This window comes from Suncus etruscus, chromosome 2 (assembly GCF_024139225.1).
Source record: "Suncus etruscus isolate mSunEtr1 chromosome 2, mSunEtr1.pri.cur, whole genome shotgun sequence".
Taxonomy (NCBI): Eukaryota; Metazoa; Chordata; class Mammalia; order Eulipotyphla; family Soricidae; genus Suncus; species Suncus etruscus.
In genome coordinates, this window is record NC_064849.1 from 122,532,348 (window position 1) to 122,549,940 (window position 17,593).

A 17,593-nucleotide genomic window follows, 5' to 3' on the forward strand; every position below is an offset into this window, starting at 1 on the left:
CAAGGCAAGTACCTCTCTGTGACCCTAACTTTGCTCTTTTTTTAAATTTTTGGTAGCTACTATGAAAATTATTAAATGAACTACATATATTGTGATATTATTTATTAATATAAAACTTAATTTGAAATGGTTAAACTCAGAGTATCAACATAAAATATCAGGTTTATCTTAGTATTTGTCTACACATACACAATATTTAATGAAGGTACTTATTTTACTGAGTATAATATGCAAACGATGTTATTGCAGGATAAAGTATTTTTGCTCTCAATTTAAAGTGATTCCAGGTTTCACACTGTAACTGTAAATCTCATTTTATTTAACATTTAATTTGGTGACAGTTCTAAGCATCCTATTTGCAAAATTAGGCCTTATTCCTTGATATTACTTTTTTTTTCTTTTTGGAGTTAGATCCTATGATGCTCAGGGGTTACTCCTCGCTATGCACTCAGAAATCACTCCTGGCTCTGGGGGCCATATGGGACGCCAGAGATCGAACCAAGGACGTCCTGGATTAGCCTCATGCAAGGCAAACGCCCTACCTCTATGCTATTGTATGGCCTTTGATATGACTTTATTGTTTATTTATTTTTGAGCCATACCTAGTAGCAATTGGCTCACTCCTGGCTCTGTGCTCAGAAATTACTCCCAGCTATCTGGAATGCCAGGGACAACCCCAGTTGGTGGCCTGCAATGCAAACACTCTACCCCCTGTTATGATTTTTTATTGACTCGTTAATATATTAAATTTTAATGAACTCTTTAATAATTGTCATTTAGCACTTTCAATCAGAGACAGATGGAAATAGAAATAAAATATTCCACAAAAATAAAGTAAGTTTGTAGTCACAAACATCTCAAAGCATTATTTGATTATAATTATCACATATAATTATCACATATCACATATCACATAATTATCACAGTTAAATAAAAATTTAAACTTCAGTTATAGTTTAAAGAGATCCCCCGGCCTAAGACCTGACAATTCATAAGTGCTTCAATTTATGAAAGCTAGACCTTCTGCCTCACCTGTTTCAACCGTGTGCTCCTGGCTTAAAAAAAAAGCACATCTGATAATAGTTTAATACCCTAAAATGCATTAACTTTTTCACAGATGAAAAGAAGTAAAGGATTGGTAACTAAAACTCATAATCAAGAAGTAAGTGTTCTCTGTTGTTGGAAATGTCGAAAATCTATAGCAAGTTCTGGCTGTTTCATGAACTATATTGGGAACCAAGCAAATAAGGTGAGTACTGCTAAATCCAGTTCTTAGTTTTCAGAGTGATGATATTAATGTGTACCCTCACAGGTACATAAATATTCTTCTACACCTGGCTTAACATTTACCTTACTGACCTACAGAAGATATTTCAAAGTAATAATCAAAAGGAATCTCACTTTCCACAGTTCTAGTTTTTGTGTTTTTTTAAGCACTCATTTTCAAGTCCTAGGATAGAAAGATTGTGCATTTGTTTTGAGGTATCCTCTCATGCTCTGCTCATGAGACCTGGGAGCTAGTCCCAAAGATATTTGATTAACCAGGATAGAATCAATTCTCGGATTACCAGAGCTCCCCAACAATGCTCAGAGGTCTCAAGGGCTTCTTCTATAGTACTTAGGTGCCATCTGGTACTAGGTATCAAATTCTCTTCTTTCTGTGCCCTTGATCTGTGACCTATCCTCCTGTCTCCTTATGTATTTAAAAAATTAGTTCGATTTGGTACAGCAGGTAAGGCACTTGCCTTGCACTCATCAGACCTGTGTTTGACATATTGTACCCATGTAGTCTCTAAGCCCCACCAGGAGTGACTGTTGAGCACAGACTCAGGAGTAAGCCCTGAGCCCTGCTGGCTGTGTCTCAAACAAAACAAAACAAAAAAGCTAATGACAAAGCCAGAGTAATTAAAAGCCTTTAATTAGTCTTTTCGGTAACAAAAATGATTTAATATCATAAAGATAATTTCTAATTTATAGGGATCAATATGAAAGCGGCATTGAAGAACCATTTCTAGATTGTAATCCATGGTTTTCCAGGGAATTATTTGTATTTATTATTATTTATCTTGGGGCCACACCCAGCAGTGTTCAGGGCTTACTTCTGACTTTCTGCTCAGGAATCACTTCTGGTGGATGAGGGAACTGTAGTACTATGCTCTGGCCCTCCAGGTATTCTTAATTCAGTTTTTGCTTGGTTTCTACATTTGTGTTTTGCCTTTTTTTACATTTGAGCATAATTTCTTTCTACACTAACAAAATTGAATTGATAATAGTGGTGATTTTACAATAGTTGTTTGATAATCCATTGCAGATAATTTTATAAAACTCTTAATTGGGAAAAGAACTTTTCATGCTTAAAATACATTATTGGGTTCAATTTATGTAGAATAAAACATTAAGCATATTGCTTGATAAAATTTTTTTCATCCATGCTATGGATAAAATAAAGACATACAGATTTTCCATCAAAACAAAAGAGTTGTCTTGTGCTTTTTTGGCAGATAATACTCTCCTTTTCGGAGTATATTCACTACAATAACATCTTTCACCTAAGACTAGTTTTGCCTATGTAGGGCCATCATTTAAATAGAACCAAATAGCATGTTCTCTTTGGTGCCTGATTTACTTCGTTTAGTATAGTTTTTTTTAATTAAAAATTATTTTGTTTTTGGCCTATATCCAGCAGTGCTCAGAGCTTACTCCTGGTTTAGGGTTCACCTCTTCAGGAATTAACGGACAATATACTAGCAATAGAACTTGTGTTGACTACATGTAAGACAAGCAACCTCCTTACTGCATTATCTCTCTAGTCTTAGCATGGTGTTTTATATATTCTCTTACATATTAATTTTATACATTAGTAATGTACTCCTTTTTTTCTCCACAGAGTACTCTGCCACTTTTGAATGTTTATTACTTTTATTCAACTGTGGACATTTGTACATCTTAATTTTGAGTAATAAATAATCTACGATGAATATTTCTATAATATATTTGTTTTTATAATACATAGGGATTAATTTCAGAGGGTATAATATAGGAATAGTTTAAATTTTAAGAAATTGCTAGTTGATTTTTTTATTTTTTTATTTTATTTTTATTTATTTATTGAGCCACACCTGGTGGCGCTCAGGGGTTACTCCTGGCTCTATGCCCAGAAATCTCTCCTTTTTCAGGGGACCATATGGGGCACCAGGGATCAAACTCGGGTCCGTCCTGGGTCACCTGTATGTAAGGCAAACACCCTTCCACTGTGAAACCACTCCAGGATGTTCTTGCTAGTTGATTTTTTAAAGTGAATATTCATTTCCAAAAGAGCAATGATAAGAATACCAGCTCCTTTACATTTTATCAGCTCTTGGTAATTTTCAGACTGTATAGTTTTACTCATTTAGATCGACGCAGTAATATAGTAATGTATTTTAATTTTCATTTTAATTTGCATATCTCTAATGGCTAATGATGGTGATAATTTTATGTGCATACTAGTAAGTTATTATTTTTTATATTGGATATTGTTTCTTATAAATTGTTTAAAGATGATACCTTTCCTCTCCTTTTAAGATAAAAAATTTAAGACAGATATTAAATAATTTGGCCCAAGGAGTCAGAAATATAGAACAGGGTTAAGGTGTTTGCATGTGGTTTACTCATTTGATTTATGGCACTGTATATGTTTTCCTCAGTTTGGAGTCATCCTCAGATTAAGCCTTGAACACAACTAGGCATGGCCCTCAGAGGAAAAGTAAATGAATAAGTACATAGACTTAGAGTGCCTTTACTAAGCAGTGGACTACTCCTGGATTAGACTCAGAGTCTATAACATAGTGTAATGTACTTTTAACAGTCATAATTTTTTTAATTTTTATTTTGACCAAAGTGGATTACAAATTTTTCACAGTAATTTTTTAGGTACATAGTGATATTGAATCAGGGGTACTCCCACCACCAATGTTGTCCTCCCTCAATCTCTGTTCCCAGCATGCATCCCACATCCCCCTCCTTTACCACCGAGATTGCTAGCATAAGTGGTTCCCTCTGTGTCTAGCATATCTGATCATTTTTTTTATTTCTACTTAATGTTCATATGACTGTCTGGTCTTGGTACCCTCCACTATTTCCCCCCTCAATTTGTGAGGCAAAATAAGATGGTTCAAATTATGTGGCTCTGTTTGAAAAAAAGAAAATTAAAATAAAATGGGGCAAAAATCAAACAAGCAAAAAATGGGAGAAGTCTTCTAGAGGCTATAAATATCAGTTTAACAGAAGAAAGGGAAATAGGGAGAAACCTAACAACAATACTAAAAAATTTTTTAAAAAGTCAAACAAAAACTTGAAAAGCACCACAGTAATAAAGATACAACCATACAATAACCACAGTCCTGGAATAAAAACAAAACAAAACAAAACAAAACAAAGCACACACACAAAAAAAGAAAACCGATAGAAAAAAAAACAAGCTACAAACAACAACAATAGCAAAACAAACAAACAAAATTTAATTTGTGCTTCTCTCACTTTTTATTTTCCTTGCGTAGGCACAGTAAATATTGGGGAAATTAGAAAGGGAATTCCCTTGGCCTAAGAGATACAGGGTTTCTCTGCCCTTGTAGTATACTGTCATGGGAATAACTACAGACTCCATACATGTTCTTTTACTCTCCCCTAGGTCCTTTGGTGGTGTTTGGAAACTTTATGCTCCATTGTGGATGATAAAATCCTACCTCTTGCTAGAGGTCTTGGTATTTGCACAGGTCAAAGGATGGAGCCTAGGATGGAGTCTTTCTTTATGGTTCTAGGTGTTCTGTTCCATTATTGTTGTTTTAATCAGTCTTCTGTAGTTGGTTTTTACCCCAATCCTTGGATGAAGCATAAAGTCTTTCCTTATGTTTCCAGAAGATCTGCTTGGTTGCACTTGTCTCATTCTGACCTCTGGAGTTAGAGATCTTGCTTGTTATACAGATCATAGGCCAAGGCCTAGAGTAGGGTCTTTTTTTATTGGTCCCAGTCATGGTTATCACAGTCAGTCTTCTGTAGATAATGAAGTTGACTTTTGTACAATCAAAGAATGATATATCTTAAGAATTTATCTGATCGTTAGGAGGTGAGGTAAGACAATCTGCTCGTAGTCCAAGTTGTTGCCATTTCCTCATTATGAGGATGTCATATGGAAACCAGCATGTGTTGGTGTCAGAGCAGTATTAAGAATGTCCCAGAGGGAGTTTGGTTCCTGGAGCTGTCGCGCAGAACTGTGTTAGTTCTGTCTGAGATCTAGGGTTCAGGGTAGGATGGTCAACAGTCATAATTTTTGTTGCTTTTGCTCTTACCTCAGAATGTCTTGCACTTTCAAATCTTCTCAACAGAAGGGCCAATTCTCTTACTTACTTGAAGAATACCCACAATTAATTTAATTAAACATATTTTTAATAGTCAGAGATTTCAGTCCCTGCTTTATATTGTATTGGGATAAATGGGAAAAAAGTGAAACACAATTGAAAAAATATTCTGCTGTAATAGAAACTTAAAATTTTGGTTGAAAATAGGACAAGTTGAGACTGATTTAATGAGTCCTGTAATAGAGAAATGGAAATAAATTATTTATTAAAATAATCAAAAATATTTTAAAAAGTTAAAAATTTTAAAATGTTAAAGAAAAATTTTAAAATATATTCAAATAAATAAATGAATAAATTAAATAAATAAATTACTGACTACCTGGACTAGTCAAAGAGGAATTTCCAGTAGAAACAATTTAGGGGAAAAATAAATATATGGACCTATGCATACAAAGCATTAAAGTATATCTGATTGTATGGGTTTTTTTTTTTGCTCTTTTAATAATTATCATATTTTTAAGCATTGGTGTTTTTATTGTTTGTTTTTTTGGACCACACCTGGTGAAACTCAGGGGTTGCTCCTGGCTCTGGACTCAGAAATCACTCCTGGCTCAGGGGACCTTATGGAATGCCTGGGTCAAATCTGGGTCTGTCCTAGGTCAGCTGCATGCAAGACAAACACCCTCTTGCTGTGCCACCTCTCTGGCCCCAGCATCAGTGTTATTCTTTGTCCACAGATTATGAAGGTAAAAGTTTATCACCTGTAAATACTGTAGCAACCATAAATGCAGCTGAATATTTAATTGTATTAGATACTTTCTTTATATTTTTAATTTATTACAATCATTTTCTATCTTTGCTATCTTGGTGAAATTTTTCCTTTTATGATTATAATATTGAAATGCATTTTTGTTTTCAGTTACACTTAATTTCATTTTTACTTTTTACAGTTCAAAATGTATTTCTTCTATACTTAATCTTACTATAAACTACAGAATGAATTTGTGTTTCTTCACAGATTCATATGTTCTAACCACTGATGTTACTATATCAGGAGATGGGTCTTTAAAAGATAATTAAAGTTATTTTATGGGGTTATATGGATGAAACCCTAATAGTATAGAATTTTGACCTTCAAAGAGGGTAGCAGACCTAGTGAAACAGTACAGAAATTAATTTGCTTGCGTTACATGCAGCTGACCTAGTTTAATAGTTTCCCTGAGCACAGAACCAGAGTAAACCCTGGGAAACACTGAGTGAGCCTCCCCGCAAACAACCCCACACACAAAAGAAAAGGAAGTTATCTCTTCTTTAATATGCTAAGATAAGAATGGGCAAAGAATTCTCACCATTACTTGAATTTACTGACTGTTCTCAGACTTCTAGCTCCAGAAATCAGGGGAATAAATGTTTGCTGTTTAAGCAAACTATATATATTGTTAAGGCAGCCCAAACAGACTAGGACACAAAAACAGCAGATCCTGTAATTTGTATGAAAATTCAAACAAGTGGGGCCAGAAAGATAACACTGCAGTAGGGCATTTGCCTTGCACATGGCCAACCCAGGACAGACCCGGGTTCCATCCTTGGCATCCCATATGGTCCCCCAAGCCTGCCAGGAATGATTTCTGAGTGCAGAGCCCAGAGTAACCCCTGAGTGCTGCTGGGTGTGACCCAAACAAACAAACAAACAAAAAAAGATTATAAGAAAATTCAAACAAGAGCAGATGAATGATATTTTAACAAATGGACCAAAAGAATGTTATTGCTAATATTGGAAATGCCATTTTTTGCAGACTACTATATATTAAATTGTTTATGTCATTTTATCCATTTAGGTTTTCTCCCTAATTAAAAATCTTGAAGATGATTAGATGAAAAGAAGGGTAATGCATGAAATTAGAAATTAAAAATGTAAATGATCTCACCCACTAAATGACCCAATGAAACTGTTTCTTACCCTTAAATCACAGTCCTTTGGCTCCCTCTACTGCTTGAATGCATCATTTCATTTACAAATTATTTTATCAACAATTTTCTGACATTAAGTGAAATTACTTTCTCCTTTCTTTCCATCAGATGATAAATTTGAACATAGAAATTATGCCTATAAATGTTTTCTATTTACTAATAAGAATTTTTAATTTTCAATTTAGTTCGTTTCTTAGAAGATAATCTGTTGTGCACTACTTTTTTTTTTTTTTTTTTTTTGGTTTTTCGGGCCACACCCGTTATATGCTCAGGGGTTACTCCTGGCTACACGCTCAGAAATTGCCCCTGGCTTGGGGGGACCATATGGGACGCCGGGGGATCGAACCGTGGTCCTTTCCTTGGCTAGCGCTTGCAAGGCAGACACCTTACCTCTAGCGCCACCTCACCGGCCCCTGTTGTGCACTACTTTAAAGACTTTAAATTCCTCAAGTTGAGTTGTTTTTAGTTTAATTACTTATTTTAAAACATATCTAAGGCCAGATATATGGCTTAGGTTTTAGAGAATATGCCTAGCCTATGTGAGGCCCGTGTTTGGTGCCATTTACCATATGGCCAGGCCAACGAGATAAGGAAAAATTACACCCATGAAAACTTGTATTATGATGAGTGTATTTATACAATTTTAAAAGAGAAATCATGTTTTATAAGCTTATGGTGTATATATTTTTACTTTTGAAATTACTTGGATATAGATGAATATACATATTTTTCTTGATTGTATGTGTAAATAGAGGTGAAATAGTTGGCAATTTTTTAAATTAATATCTGTATTTAAACACTTTGATTACAAACATGATTGTGGTTGGGTTTCAGTCATGTAAAAAACACACCCTTCACCAGTGCAACATTCCCATCACCAATGTCCCAATCTCCCTCCTCCCTACTCCATCCTGACCTGTACTCTAGACAGGCTTTCTACTTCCCTTTTTCATTCACATTGTGAGGATAGTTCTCAATGTAGTTATTTCTCTAACTGCACTCATCACACTTTGTGGTGAGCTTCATGTAGTGAGCTGGAACTTTCAGCCCTCCTCTCTTTTGTCTCTGAAAATTATTGCAAGAATGTCTTTTATTTTTCTTAAAACCCAAAGATGAGGGAGACCATTCTGCATCTTTCTCTCTCCCTCTGACTTATTTCACTCAGCATAATAGATTCCATGTATATCCATGTATAGGAAAATTTCATGACTTTATCTCTCCTGACAGCTGCATAATATTCCATTGTTTATATATACCACAGTTTCATTAGCCATTCATCTGTTAAAGGGCATCTTGGTTGTTTCCAGAGTCTGGCTATTTTAATACACATATATGTATTCATATATATTCATATAATTGTATATTCATAGCACTGCAATGAATATAGGTGTGAGGAAGAGATTTTTGTATTGTATTTTTGTGTTCCTAGGGTATATCCCTAGGAGTGGTATAGCTGGTTCATATGGGAGCTCAATTTCCAGTTTTTGGAGGAATCTTCATATTGCTTTCGATAAAGGTTGGACTAAACGGCATTCCCACCAGCAGTGAATAAGAGTTCCTTTCTCTCCACATCCCTGCCAGCACTGCTTGTTCTCATTTTTTGTGATGTGCACCAATCTCTGTGGTGTGATATGATACCTCATAGTTGTTTTGATTTGGATCTCCCTGATGATTAGTGATGTGGAGCATTTTATCATGTGTCTTTTGGCCATTTGTATTTCTTTTTTATGGAAGTGTCTGTCCATTTCTTCTCCCCATGTTTTGATGGATTAGATTTTTCTTTTCTTGTAAAGTTCTGTCAGTGCCTTGTATACTTTGGATATAAGCCCCTTATCTGATGGGCATTGGGTGAATAATTTCTCCCACTCAGTGGGTGGCTCTTGTATCCTGGGCACTGTTTCCTTTGAGGTGCAGAAGCTTCTCAGCTTAATATATTCCCATCTGTTTATTTCTGCTTCCACTTGTTTGGAGAGTGTAGTTTCCTCCTGGAAAATGCCTTTAGTCTCAATGCCATCAAGTGTTTTGGTATCAGGTATCAGGTATGGTATCAGGTCTGATATCATGGTCTTTAATCCATTTGGATTTTACCTTTATACATGATATTAGCAGGGGGTCTAATTTCGCTTTTTTCTGCAAGTGGCTAACCAGTTGTGCCAACACCATTTGTTGAAGAGGCTTTCCCTGCTCCATTTAGGATTTCTTGCTTCTTTATCAAAAATTAGGTGATTGTATGTCTGGGAACATTCTCTGAGGCAATTTTATTTATAACTAAATTTGTAATTCACAATTTGGGATAGCTAAATTTTCATAAAATAAAATTGAATATAATTTATACATAGCCTTACCTGTGTCTTCCTTCTGTACCAATTGCTGTAACTTATTTTTTCTTATTTATTTTTGCATGAAAGTATAACTTAATTTTCACCTTTAGAAACAACAGCAATCAAGGCCGGGCTGTAGTGCTAGAGGTAAGGTGCCTGCCTTGCCTGCGCTAGCCTTGGACGGACCCCAGTTTGACCCCCTGGTGTCCCATATGGTCCACCAAGCCAGGAGCGACTTCTGAGCATCACCACGTGTGGCCCAAAAACCAAAACCAAAACAAAACAAACAGAAAAAACAGGGATCCTGCTTTATATTAATAGTTCTCAAATGAAAGAAATGTGGTTGGGGTTTGCATTTTTATAAGCATATCTCTTCTGTGTATTAGTGCCTTAATATTCGTTAATTTAAGATACCATGTCAAGGTTTTTGTTGATATGTATTGCCTTTTAAGCATATGGAATAATAATAATAATGCTATGTCTTAAAACAGGATGAAAATCAAAGAAAATTTGATTTCCTAAAAATACAGAATATTTGATAAAAGAAATTTATAGTAGAAATTTAATGACTGAAGGTATGAATTCTGAAGTAAAACTGCTTAGATTGAAAATTTCACTTTGCTGCTTATTCAGACATTTGGACAAATAATTTAGAAGTTACTTATAAATTGCATTTCAACTTCTGATCTATGGAAAAGTAAAAACCCTAGCATAGTAAACAGTTCAAATGTTTATAAACTAATAAATATAAGAAGTACATTGTAAAACTTCCACCTACCTAGAAATCTTACTTTAATGTTAATTCTCTGTGTTCATAAAATATTTTCTAGAGGGGCCGGAGAGATAGCATGGAGGTAAGGTGTTTGCCTTTCATGCAGCAGGTCATCGGTTCGAATCCTGGCATCCCATATGGTCCCCCGTGCCTGCCAGGAGCAATTTCTGAGCCTGGAGCCAGAAATAACTCCTGAGCATTGCTGGGTGTGACCCAAAAACCACAATAAAAAAATATTCTCTAGACAGGGCCAGAGAAATATTGCAGTGGTTAGGCTCTTGGTGTGCATATGAAGGACTTGGCTTCAATCTCTGACACCGTATATGAGTGATATAATCTCCCTAGTCCTCTGAACTGTCTAGGAGTAATGCTTGAGTACCAAGAGAGGAGTGACTCCTAAGCACTACTGGCTGTAACCCTACCCCTTAAAAATCTAGAATTTGTAATAGACAATGGCTTCTAAGTATCATGATCAATTTTATGATTAGATATGATAATTTAATGTGACCAAGGGACATAATGGAATGTCCATAATACAAGGAATAAACTTAAGATGCCCAGCTTAGTTTCAGGAATATAGATGAGTTTCTTCAGCTTGGTCAACAATTAAACTAATAATTTTTTAGTAAATATAGCTATAAAATAGGAATATAAGTAACCTGCTTTCTGGCATGTAACTGTCCTAAATGTTGAGTACTTTTCTTCTTTCCCGTGTGCATAATTGCATTTCCCCCAAGTCTATTTCTACTTTATAAAAGGTGGTCTTTTGATTTGGTTAAAAATAATTGCCCGTGATAGTCTAGGACGGATCAAGGTTCGATCCCCCGGTGTCCCATATGGCCCCCCAAGTCAGGAATGATTTCTGAGCGCATAGCCAGGAATATCCCCAATCATCACTGTTGTGGCCCCAAACAAACAAAAAATAAAATAAAATAAAAATAAAAATAATTGAGTTTTCAAGAGCTTACTTTGATATTAATATTATCTTTTTTGTAACTGAAAGTATTTGTTTTATCCATATGTCGGCACAGTATGACAAGTTATATATTTATATATATATATATAAGTGAAGATGAATTTGTTACTGTCAATTTATATTCTCTGTAAGAATTACTTAAAGAATTCTGGTGCTACAATGTGACTCAGTTGGTACAGACTCTGGGAGTTTAGACTGATACTTCTTTTCCCCCTAGAATATTACCCTGGTAGCCCCTAAAAATGGAAGGCATAGTGCTCACTTTGACAACACATATACTAAAATTGGAACGATACAGAGAAGATGAGCATGGCCCCTGCGGAAGGATGACATGCAAATTCATGAAGCATTCCATATTTTTAACAAAAAAAGAAAAATGAAGGCATTGGTCTTCATAACAATAAAAACTTTATTATTAGATTATATTAATTTGTATAATTGTAAGCTCCTAATGGAAGGGACTCATATGATTATGGGTAGGAAAGTAAGATATTTTCTCAAAATATTTTATTTATACCTTCATCTTGTTTAAGACAAATTATTTAGATAAAACTGTATGACTAATGTTTATCATTGTCTTAGAGATAGATTTACAGGGTTTACAGGAGGAAAGGCACTTACTTTGCATGCAGCAAACCCTGGTTCTGTCCCAGGAGCTACAAATGAATCCTCTGAGCTTCTCCAAGTGGGTCCCAACAACTGCCCCTTCTTTTAAAGGATAGTTTATTTGTTAAATCAGAATGTTTACAGTTCGATACATACAAAAATAATTATTTTTTAAAATTCAAGGAATAGGAAGAGTTACGTGTAAGTATAGTAAATATTGTTTTAATTATATACATGCCGTAATAAGTGAAGGATTCATATTGTAAATGAAAGAGCAACATCTAAGGTGGGAAGTTGCTCCAAAAGCCAATAGAACACATAAAAGTAATCCTGAAAACAAAATGATTAGTAAAAAAGTAAAAGTAAAATATAGACAAATAGGAAATAAATATCTAATTTAAAGAAAATATATTAATATTTATATTAAGTATAAATATTGCAGTTAGATATTAGAGTATATTAGACTGAATATTAATGTTTTCTATAACTAGAGTTTTATTGTGTTAGCTCACTTTGTTAAAGGGTGAACATTTTGAAAGTCCTGTTTTGTCCCTGTATTTTCTTCAATGCTAGTTAAGTTTCTTTATTGCCATGACCAGATGTAGATATGATGAAAGGTTTTATTTACCCCTAATTACCCATATTATCAAGATCAGAGAAAGTTTAACAGGTAAGGGTACTAACCTCTCCCTGGTTCCCCTGGCTTTATATCTTATTTTCTTTAGTGCCTACATGTTATCAGGTGTTGTGCTTACATGTTAGCAGATGTTGTGTCATAGATAAACATAGGGTGTTGGAGATTTGGTCATCTCAGTGCCCTGTTCCTTCTAATTATAATTATGAAACCAGCAATATAGTATTTTTATGTTTTAAGAATTAGTTTGTTAGATTTAATGCAAGTCTTCTAAGGATACCCATGACATTCTTCAAAAAAAGTGGATCAAACACTCCAGAAATTTATTTGGAACAATGAACACCCATGATTAGCTAGAGTATTCCTTAGGAAAAAGAATATGGGAGGCATCACTTTCCCCAACTTTAAATTTTGTACGACAAAGCAGCAGCAGTCATTAAAACAGCATGGTATTGGAATAAATACCTCAGATCAATGCAGTAGACTTGAGTATTCAGAGAATGTTCCCCAGGCATACAATCAATTAATCTTTGATCAAGCTCAGAAATCGTTCCTGGGATTGTCAGGGATCGAACCAAGGTCTGTCCTGGATCAGCCTTGTGCAAGACAAATGCCCTACTGCTGCGCTAACACTCTAGCCCACAATCTATTAATTTTTGATAAAGGGACAAGAAATGCAAAATGGAACAAGGAAAGCTTCTTCAAAAAGTGATGTTGGCACAACTGGTCAGCCACATGCAAAAAAAGCGAACTCAGACCTCCATCTTACACCATGCACAAAGATCAAATCCAAATGTATTAAAGACCTGGATATCAGAGCCAAAGCCATAAGGTATATAGAACAACACATAGGTAAAAACACTCTATAACATTGATGCTAAAGATATCTTCCAGAAGGAAACAGCATTCTCCAAACAAGTGGAAGCAGAGATAAACCGATGAGACTATATTAAGCTGAGAAACTTCTCCACCTCAAAGGAAATAGTGCCTAGGATGCAAAAAACACCTGCAGAATGGGAGAAACTATTCACCCAATTCCCATCAAATAAGGGGCTAATATCGAAAATACAAGGTACTGACAGAACTTAACAAGAAAAAAATAACCCATCCAAAAATGGGGAGAATAAATTAAGAGACATGTTCTCAGAGAAGAAATATAGATGGCCAAAAAGCACATGTAAAAAATGCTCCACATTACTAATCATCAGGGAGATGCAAATCAAATAAACAATGAGGTACCATCTCACACCACAGAGACTAGCACACATTGCAAAGAACAAGAACAATCAGTGCTGGCGGGGTTATTGGGAGAAAGGAACTCTTATTCTTTGCTGGTGGGAATTACTCAAAAAACTGGAAATTGAGCTCCCATATGATCCAGCTATCCCACTCCCAACGGACCCCGATCGCGAACCTGTTCACGGGAAGGCCTTGCAGCTGGCATGTGGGAAGATCTGCAATTAATAAATTTATAAAATTTATAAAGATTTTAGATACTAAAATCTTGTTATTAAGGTTTAATTGAAGTGCTGGTACTTTGAGGAAATTCTTTGGTTTTGTGCTGCATTTTAGGCACTTGGGCTTAAAAAGGTTAGCCATCACTGCCCTAGGAAAACAAAAACTCAATACAAAATGCCTTCTGTACACCTATATTCATTGCAGCACTATTGACAATAGCCAGAATCTGGAAATAACCCAGATACCTGACAACATGTGAGTGGCTACAGAAACTGTGGTACATATGCTCAATGGAATACTATGCATCCAAAAGGAAAAAATGAAGTCATAACATTTTCCTATACATAGATGGACATGGAAACTATTATGCTGAGTGAAATAAGTCAGGGAGACATATTGACAGAAGAATATCACTCATTTATGAAATTTAAGTAAAATAAAAGAAATTTTGGTAATAATACACAGAGACGGGGCCAGAGCTATAGCACAATGGTAGGGCATTTGCCTTGCATGTGGCCACTCCTGGACAGACCTTGGTTCGATCCCTGGCATCCCATATGGTCCCCCAAGCCAGGAGCGATTTCTGAGTGCATATCCAGGAGTACCTTATGAGTGCCACAGGATGTGCCCCCCCCCCCAAAAATAATACCCAGAGACAATAGAGATGAGGGCTGGAAGAACCGACCCATGGTATGAAGCTTACCATAAGAGTGGTGAGTGTAGTTAGAAAAATAACTACTGGGCCGGAGAGTTAGCACAGCGGTGTTTGCCTTGCAAGCAGCCAATCCAGGACCTAAGGTGGTTGGTTCGAATTCCGGCGTCCCATATGGTCCTCTGTGCCTGCCAGGAGCTATTTCTGAGCAGATAGCCAGGAGTAACCCTAGAGCACCACCGGATGTGGCCCCCAAACAAACAAACAAACAAAAAACCAGAAAAACTACACTTACAACTATCATGACAATGATAGTGAGTGAGAGAAGTAGCATGCCTGTCTTAAATACAGGCGGGGGGTTGGGGAGGATGGATATGGGGGAGGGCATTAGTGTTGGGAAGATTGCACTGGTGAATAGGGTGTTCTTTTTTTATAACTGAAACCCAAAAGCAAATTTGTTTGTAATCATGATACCTAAATAAAGATATTAAAAAATAAAATTAGTTTATTTTAGCATTATGGTTTACAAGATAGTTCATAATATGCTTCCCTCTCCCAGTTACAAAGTTGTTCATAATTGAGTTTCAGTGTACCTTTTATAATACCCTTCACCTGTTCACATTTCCCCAACCAGTGTCTCCAGTTTCCCTCCCACCCTCCTCCTTGCCTTCTCTCCTGCCTGTTTAATATTTTTCTCTCTTTTCTCTCTCTCCCTCTCTCCCTCTCCCCCCATCTCTTTCTCTCAGACACTGTGGTGGCTTGCAATACTATTACTTAAGGCATATCATGCATATCACTTTATCTCCTTTCAGCACCAAGTTCTTATCCAGAGTGATCATTCCCAGCTATCAATGCCATAGTGATCCCTTCTCTGTCCTAACTGTACTCACCTGCTCTTTGTGGTAAGCTTCATACCATAGATTGTTCATCTCTCCCTCATCTTGATTGTCTCTGGTAATTACTTCCATACTGTCCTTCATTTTAAATCCCACAAATGAGAGCAATCATTCTATGTCTATCACTCTCTCTGACTCATTTTGTCAGCATAATACTTTCTATATCTATCTTTGTATAAGCAAATTTCATTTTTCCTGACAGCTGTATAGTATCCCATTGTGTAGATGTACCAGTTTCTTTAGGCACTTATCTGTTCTTAGGCATTTGGTTTATTTTCATGTTCAGACTGTTGTGAGTAGTATTACTGTGAACATAGGAATGCAGATAGCTTTTCTTCATTGTTTTGTTTTGTTTTTAGCAATGCATTTCTATTTCTCCCTGAGGACTTGAGTTTTGTTTTTAGAGGTAGTCATTTTTGCACTAGTATCACATTCTTTTGTTACCTTTCACCAAGTAGTTCATTTTTTTAAATTAGAATTAATGGGAGAAGAATCTGATGGAATCTTACTTGATTCTTCTTTCTATTCTATCTGTTCCCCAGAACATGCTATATCGTATTTGAGTTTTGATATGATACCCAGTGTTGAATTTTATAGTCTTGAGTGTTGTGCACTATTTATATTCTTTTTAAAGTTTTTGTACTTTGTTCTATTTAGCAACTATTTGTAGCTATGTTTGATAATTTAAAGACTAGCTTTTAGGTTCATTTTGGACAGCTTTTAAGTATTCATTATTCTTAGGTTGTTTTAAGCCTTTTCTTTAAGCCTTTACGCTTAAGCCTTCTATGGTGTAGGCCTTTGGATTTCTGCTCTGTTTTATAACTAGTCGTTTTATTTTTCAGGCTGAATTGAACATAATTATTCCTGACCTTGTATAATCTCCTGGAATTGTTCAATGTACATCCTCTCATAACTATTCTTTCTTAGACCATATTTTTTTGTCCCCCAATTCACAATACAGACCAGGCAAAGGACCTGGGTTGAGGTATATATGGGGTGCATTTACTGTACCTCCTCTTTCTATACAGTCAGTGTAAAAAACACAGCCTGTGGTAAGAATTGGGAGGCTTTATCTTTTCTTTTTTTTTGATTTACACACATACACATACACACACACTCACACACACACACACACACATATACAATCCTTCACCAGTGCAATATTCCAATGACCAATATCCCAAGTGTCCTTCCTCTGCACCCCACACAGGCCTGTACTCTAGACAGGCTTTCTATAGACCATATTTATTTATTTATGTATTTATGTATTTATTTATTTATTTATTTTGGTTTTTGGGTCACACCTGGCCGTGCTCAGGGGTTACTCCTGGCTCTACGCTCCTGGCAGGCTCGGGGGTCCATATGGGATGCTGGGATTCGAAAAAGTCCTTCTGCATGCAAGGCAAATGCCTTACCCCATGCTATCTCTCTGACCCCTAGATAATATCTTTTAGTTATATTCTGAGCATGACCTTTGTGGAATTTGATCAAAGATCAAATGGATCTATCTGTGTGTGTGTGTGTGTGTGTGTGTGTGTGTGTGTGTGTGTGTGTTACTTTTGGAAGTCATTTTTCACTTTTATTCTTTCAGGAACTGTACTCTACAGAATTTAGCTTGTTAAATCTCTGTAAAATTTGATATTGGTGTCTGATCAGTTATTTTTGCACTTATAGAGATTTTATGGCAATCTGTCACAAATGCAGATACATTTGTAAATGCATACATAAACAGTATATATAAAATAATATCTTCTAAAATAAAGTAAATGTTCACTTTTTTAGGAATTCACTTTTTTTTTGTACTCTTATAGTCCTATTTATATTTTTTTATTTATCTTTTAATGGTGGTTTTTTTTTGTCTCTTTGGGGGCCAAAACCAGCAGTACTCAGAAATTACTTTTGTCAGTGCTTGGGGACCCAGGGAATAAACTTAGATCAGCCACATGCAAGTCAAATCCCCTACCCACTGTT

The 17,593-nt window shown here is 35.7% G+C and overlaps 1 protein-coding gene and 2 non-coding genes across 3 annotated transcripts in view; 2 read left to right on the forward strand and 1 right to left on the reverse strand.

The window, feature by feature from the left end:
• The first annotated feature begins 1,117 nt into the window (after positions 1 to 1,117).
• Positions 1,118 to 17,593, forward strand: part of RNF180 (ring finger protein 180) — a 120,911-nt gene continuing 104,435 nt past the window's right edge. Inside the window, exon 1 of the mRNA XM_049768780.1 lies at positions 1,118 to 1,249. Coding sequence (XP_049624737.1) covers positions 1,118 to 1,249 — 132 coding nt within the window. The remainder of the gene's footprint in view (positions 1,250 to 17,593) is intronic.
• LOC126003162 (U6 spliceosomal RNA) lies at positions 11,631 to 11,737 on the forward strand. Its single transcript, XR_007493698.1, has one exon. It is a non-coding gene; the product is annotated as a U6 spliceosomal RNA (small nuclear RNA).
• Positions 16,559 to 16,691, reverse strand: LOC126002525 (small nucleolar RNA SNORA51). Its single transcript, XR_007493215.1, has one exon. It is a non-coding gene; the product is annotated as a small nucleolar RNA SNORA51 (small nucleolar RNA).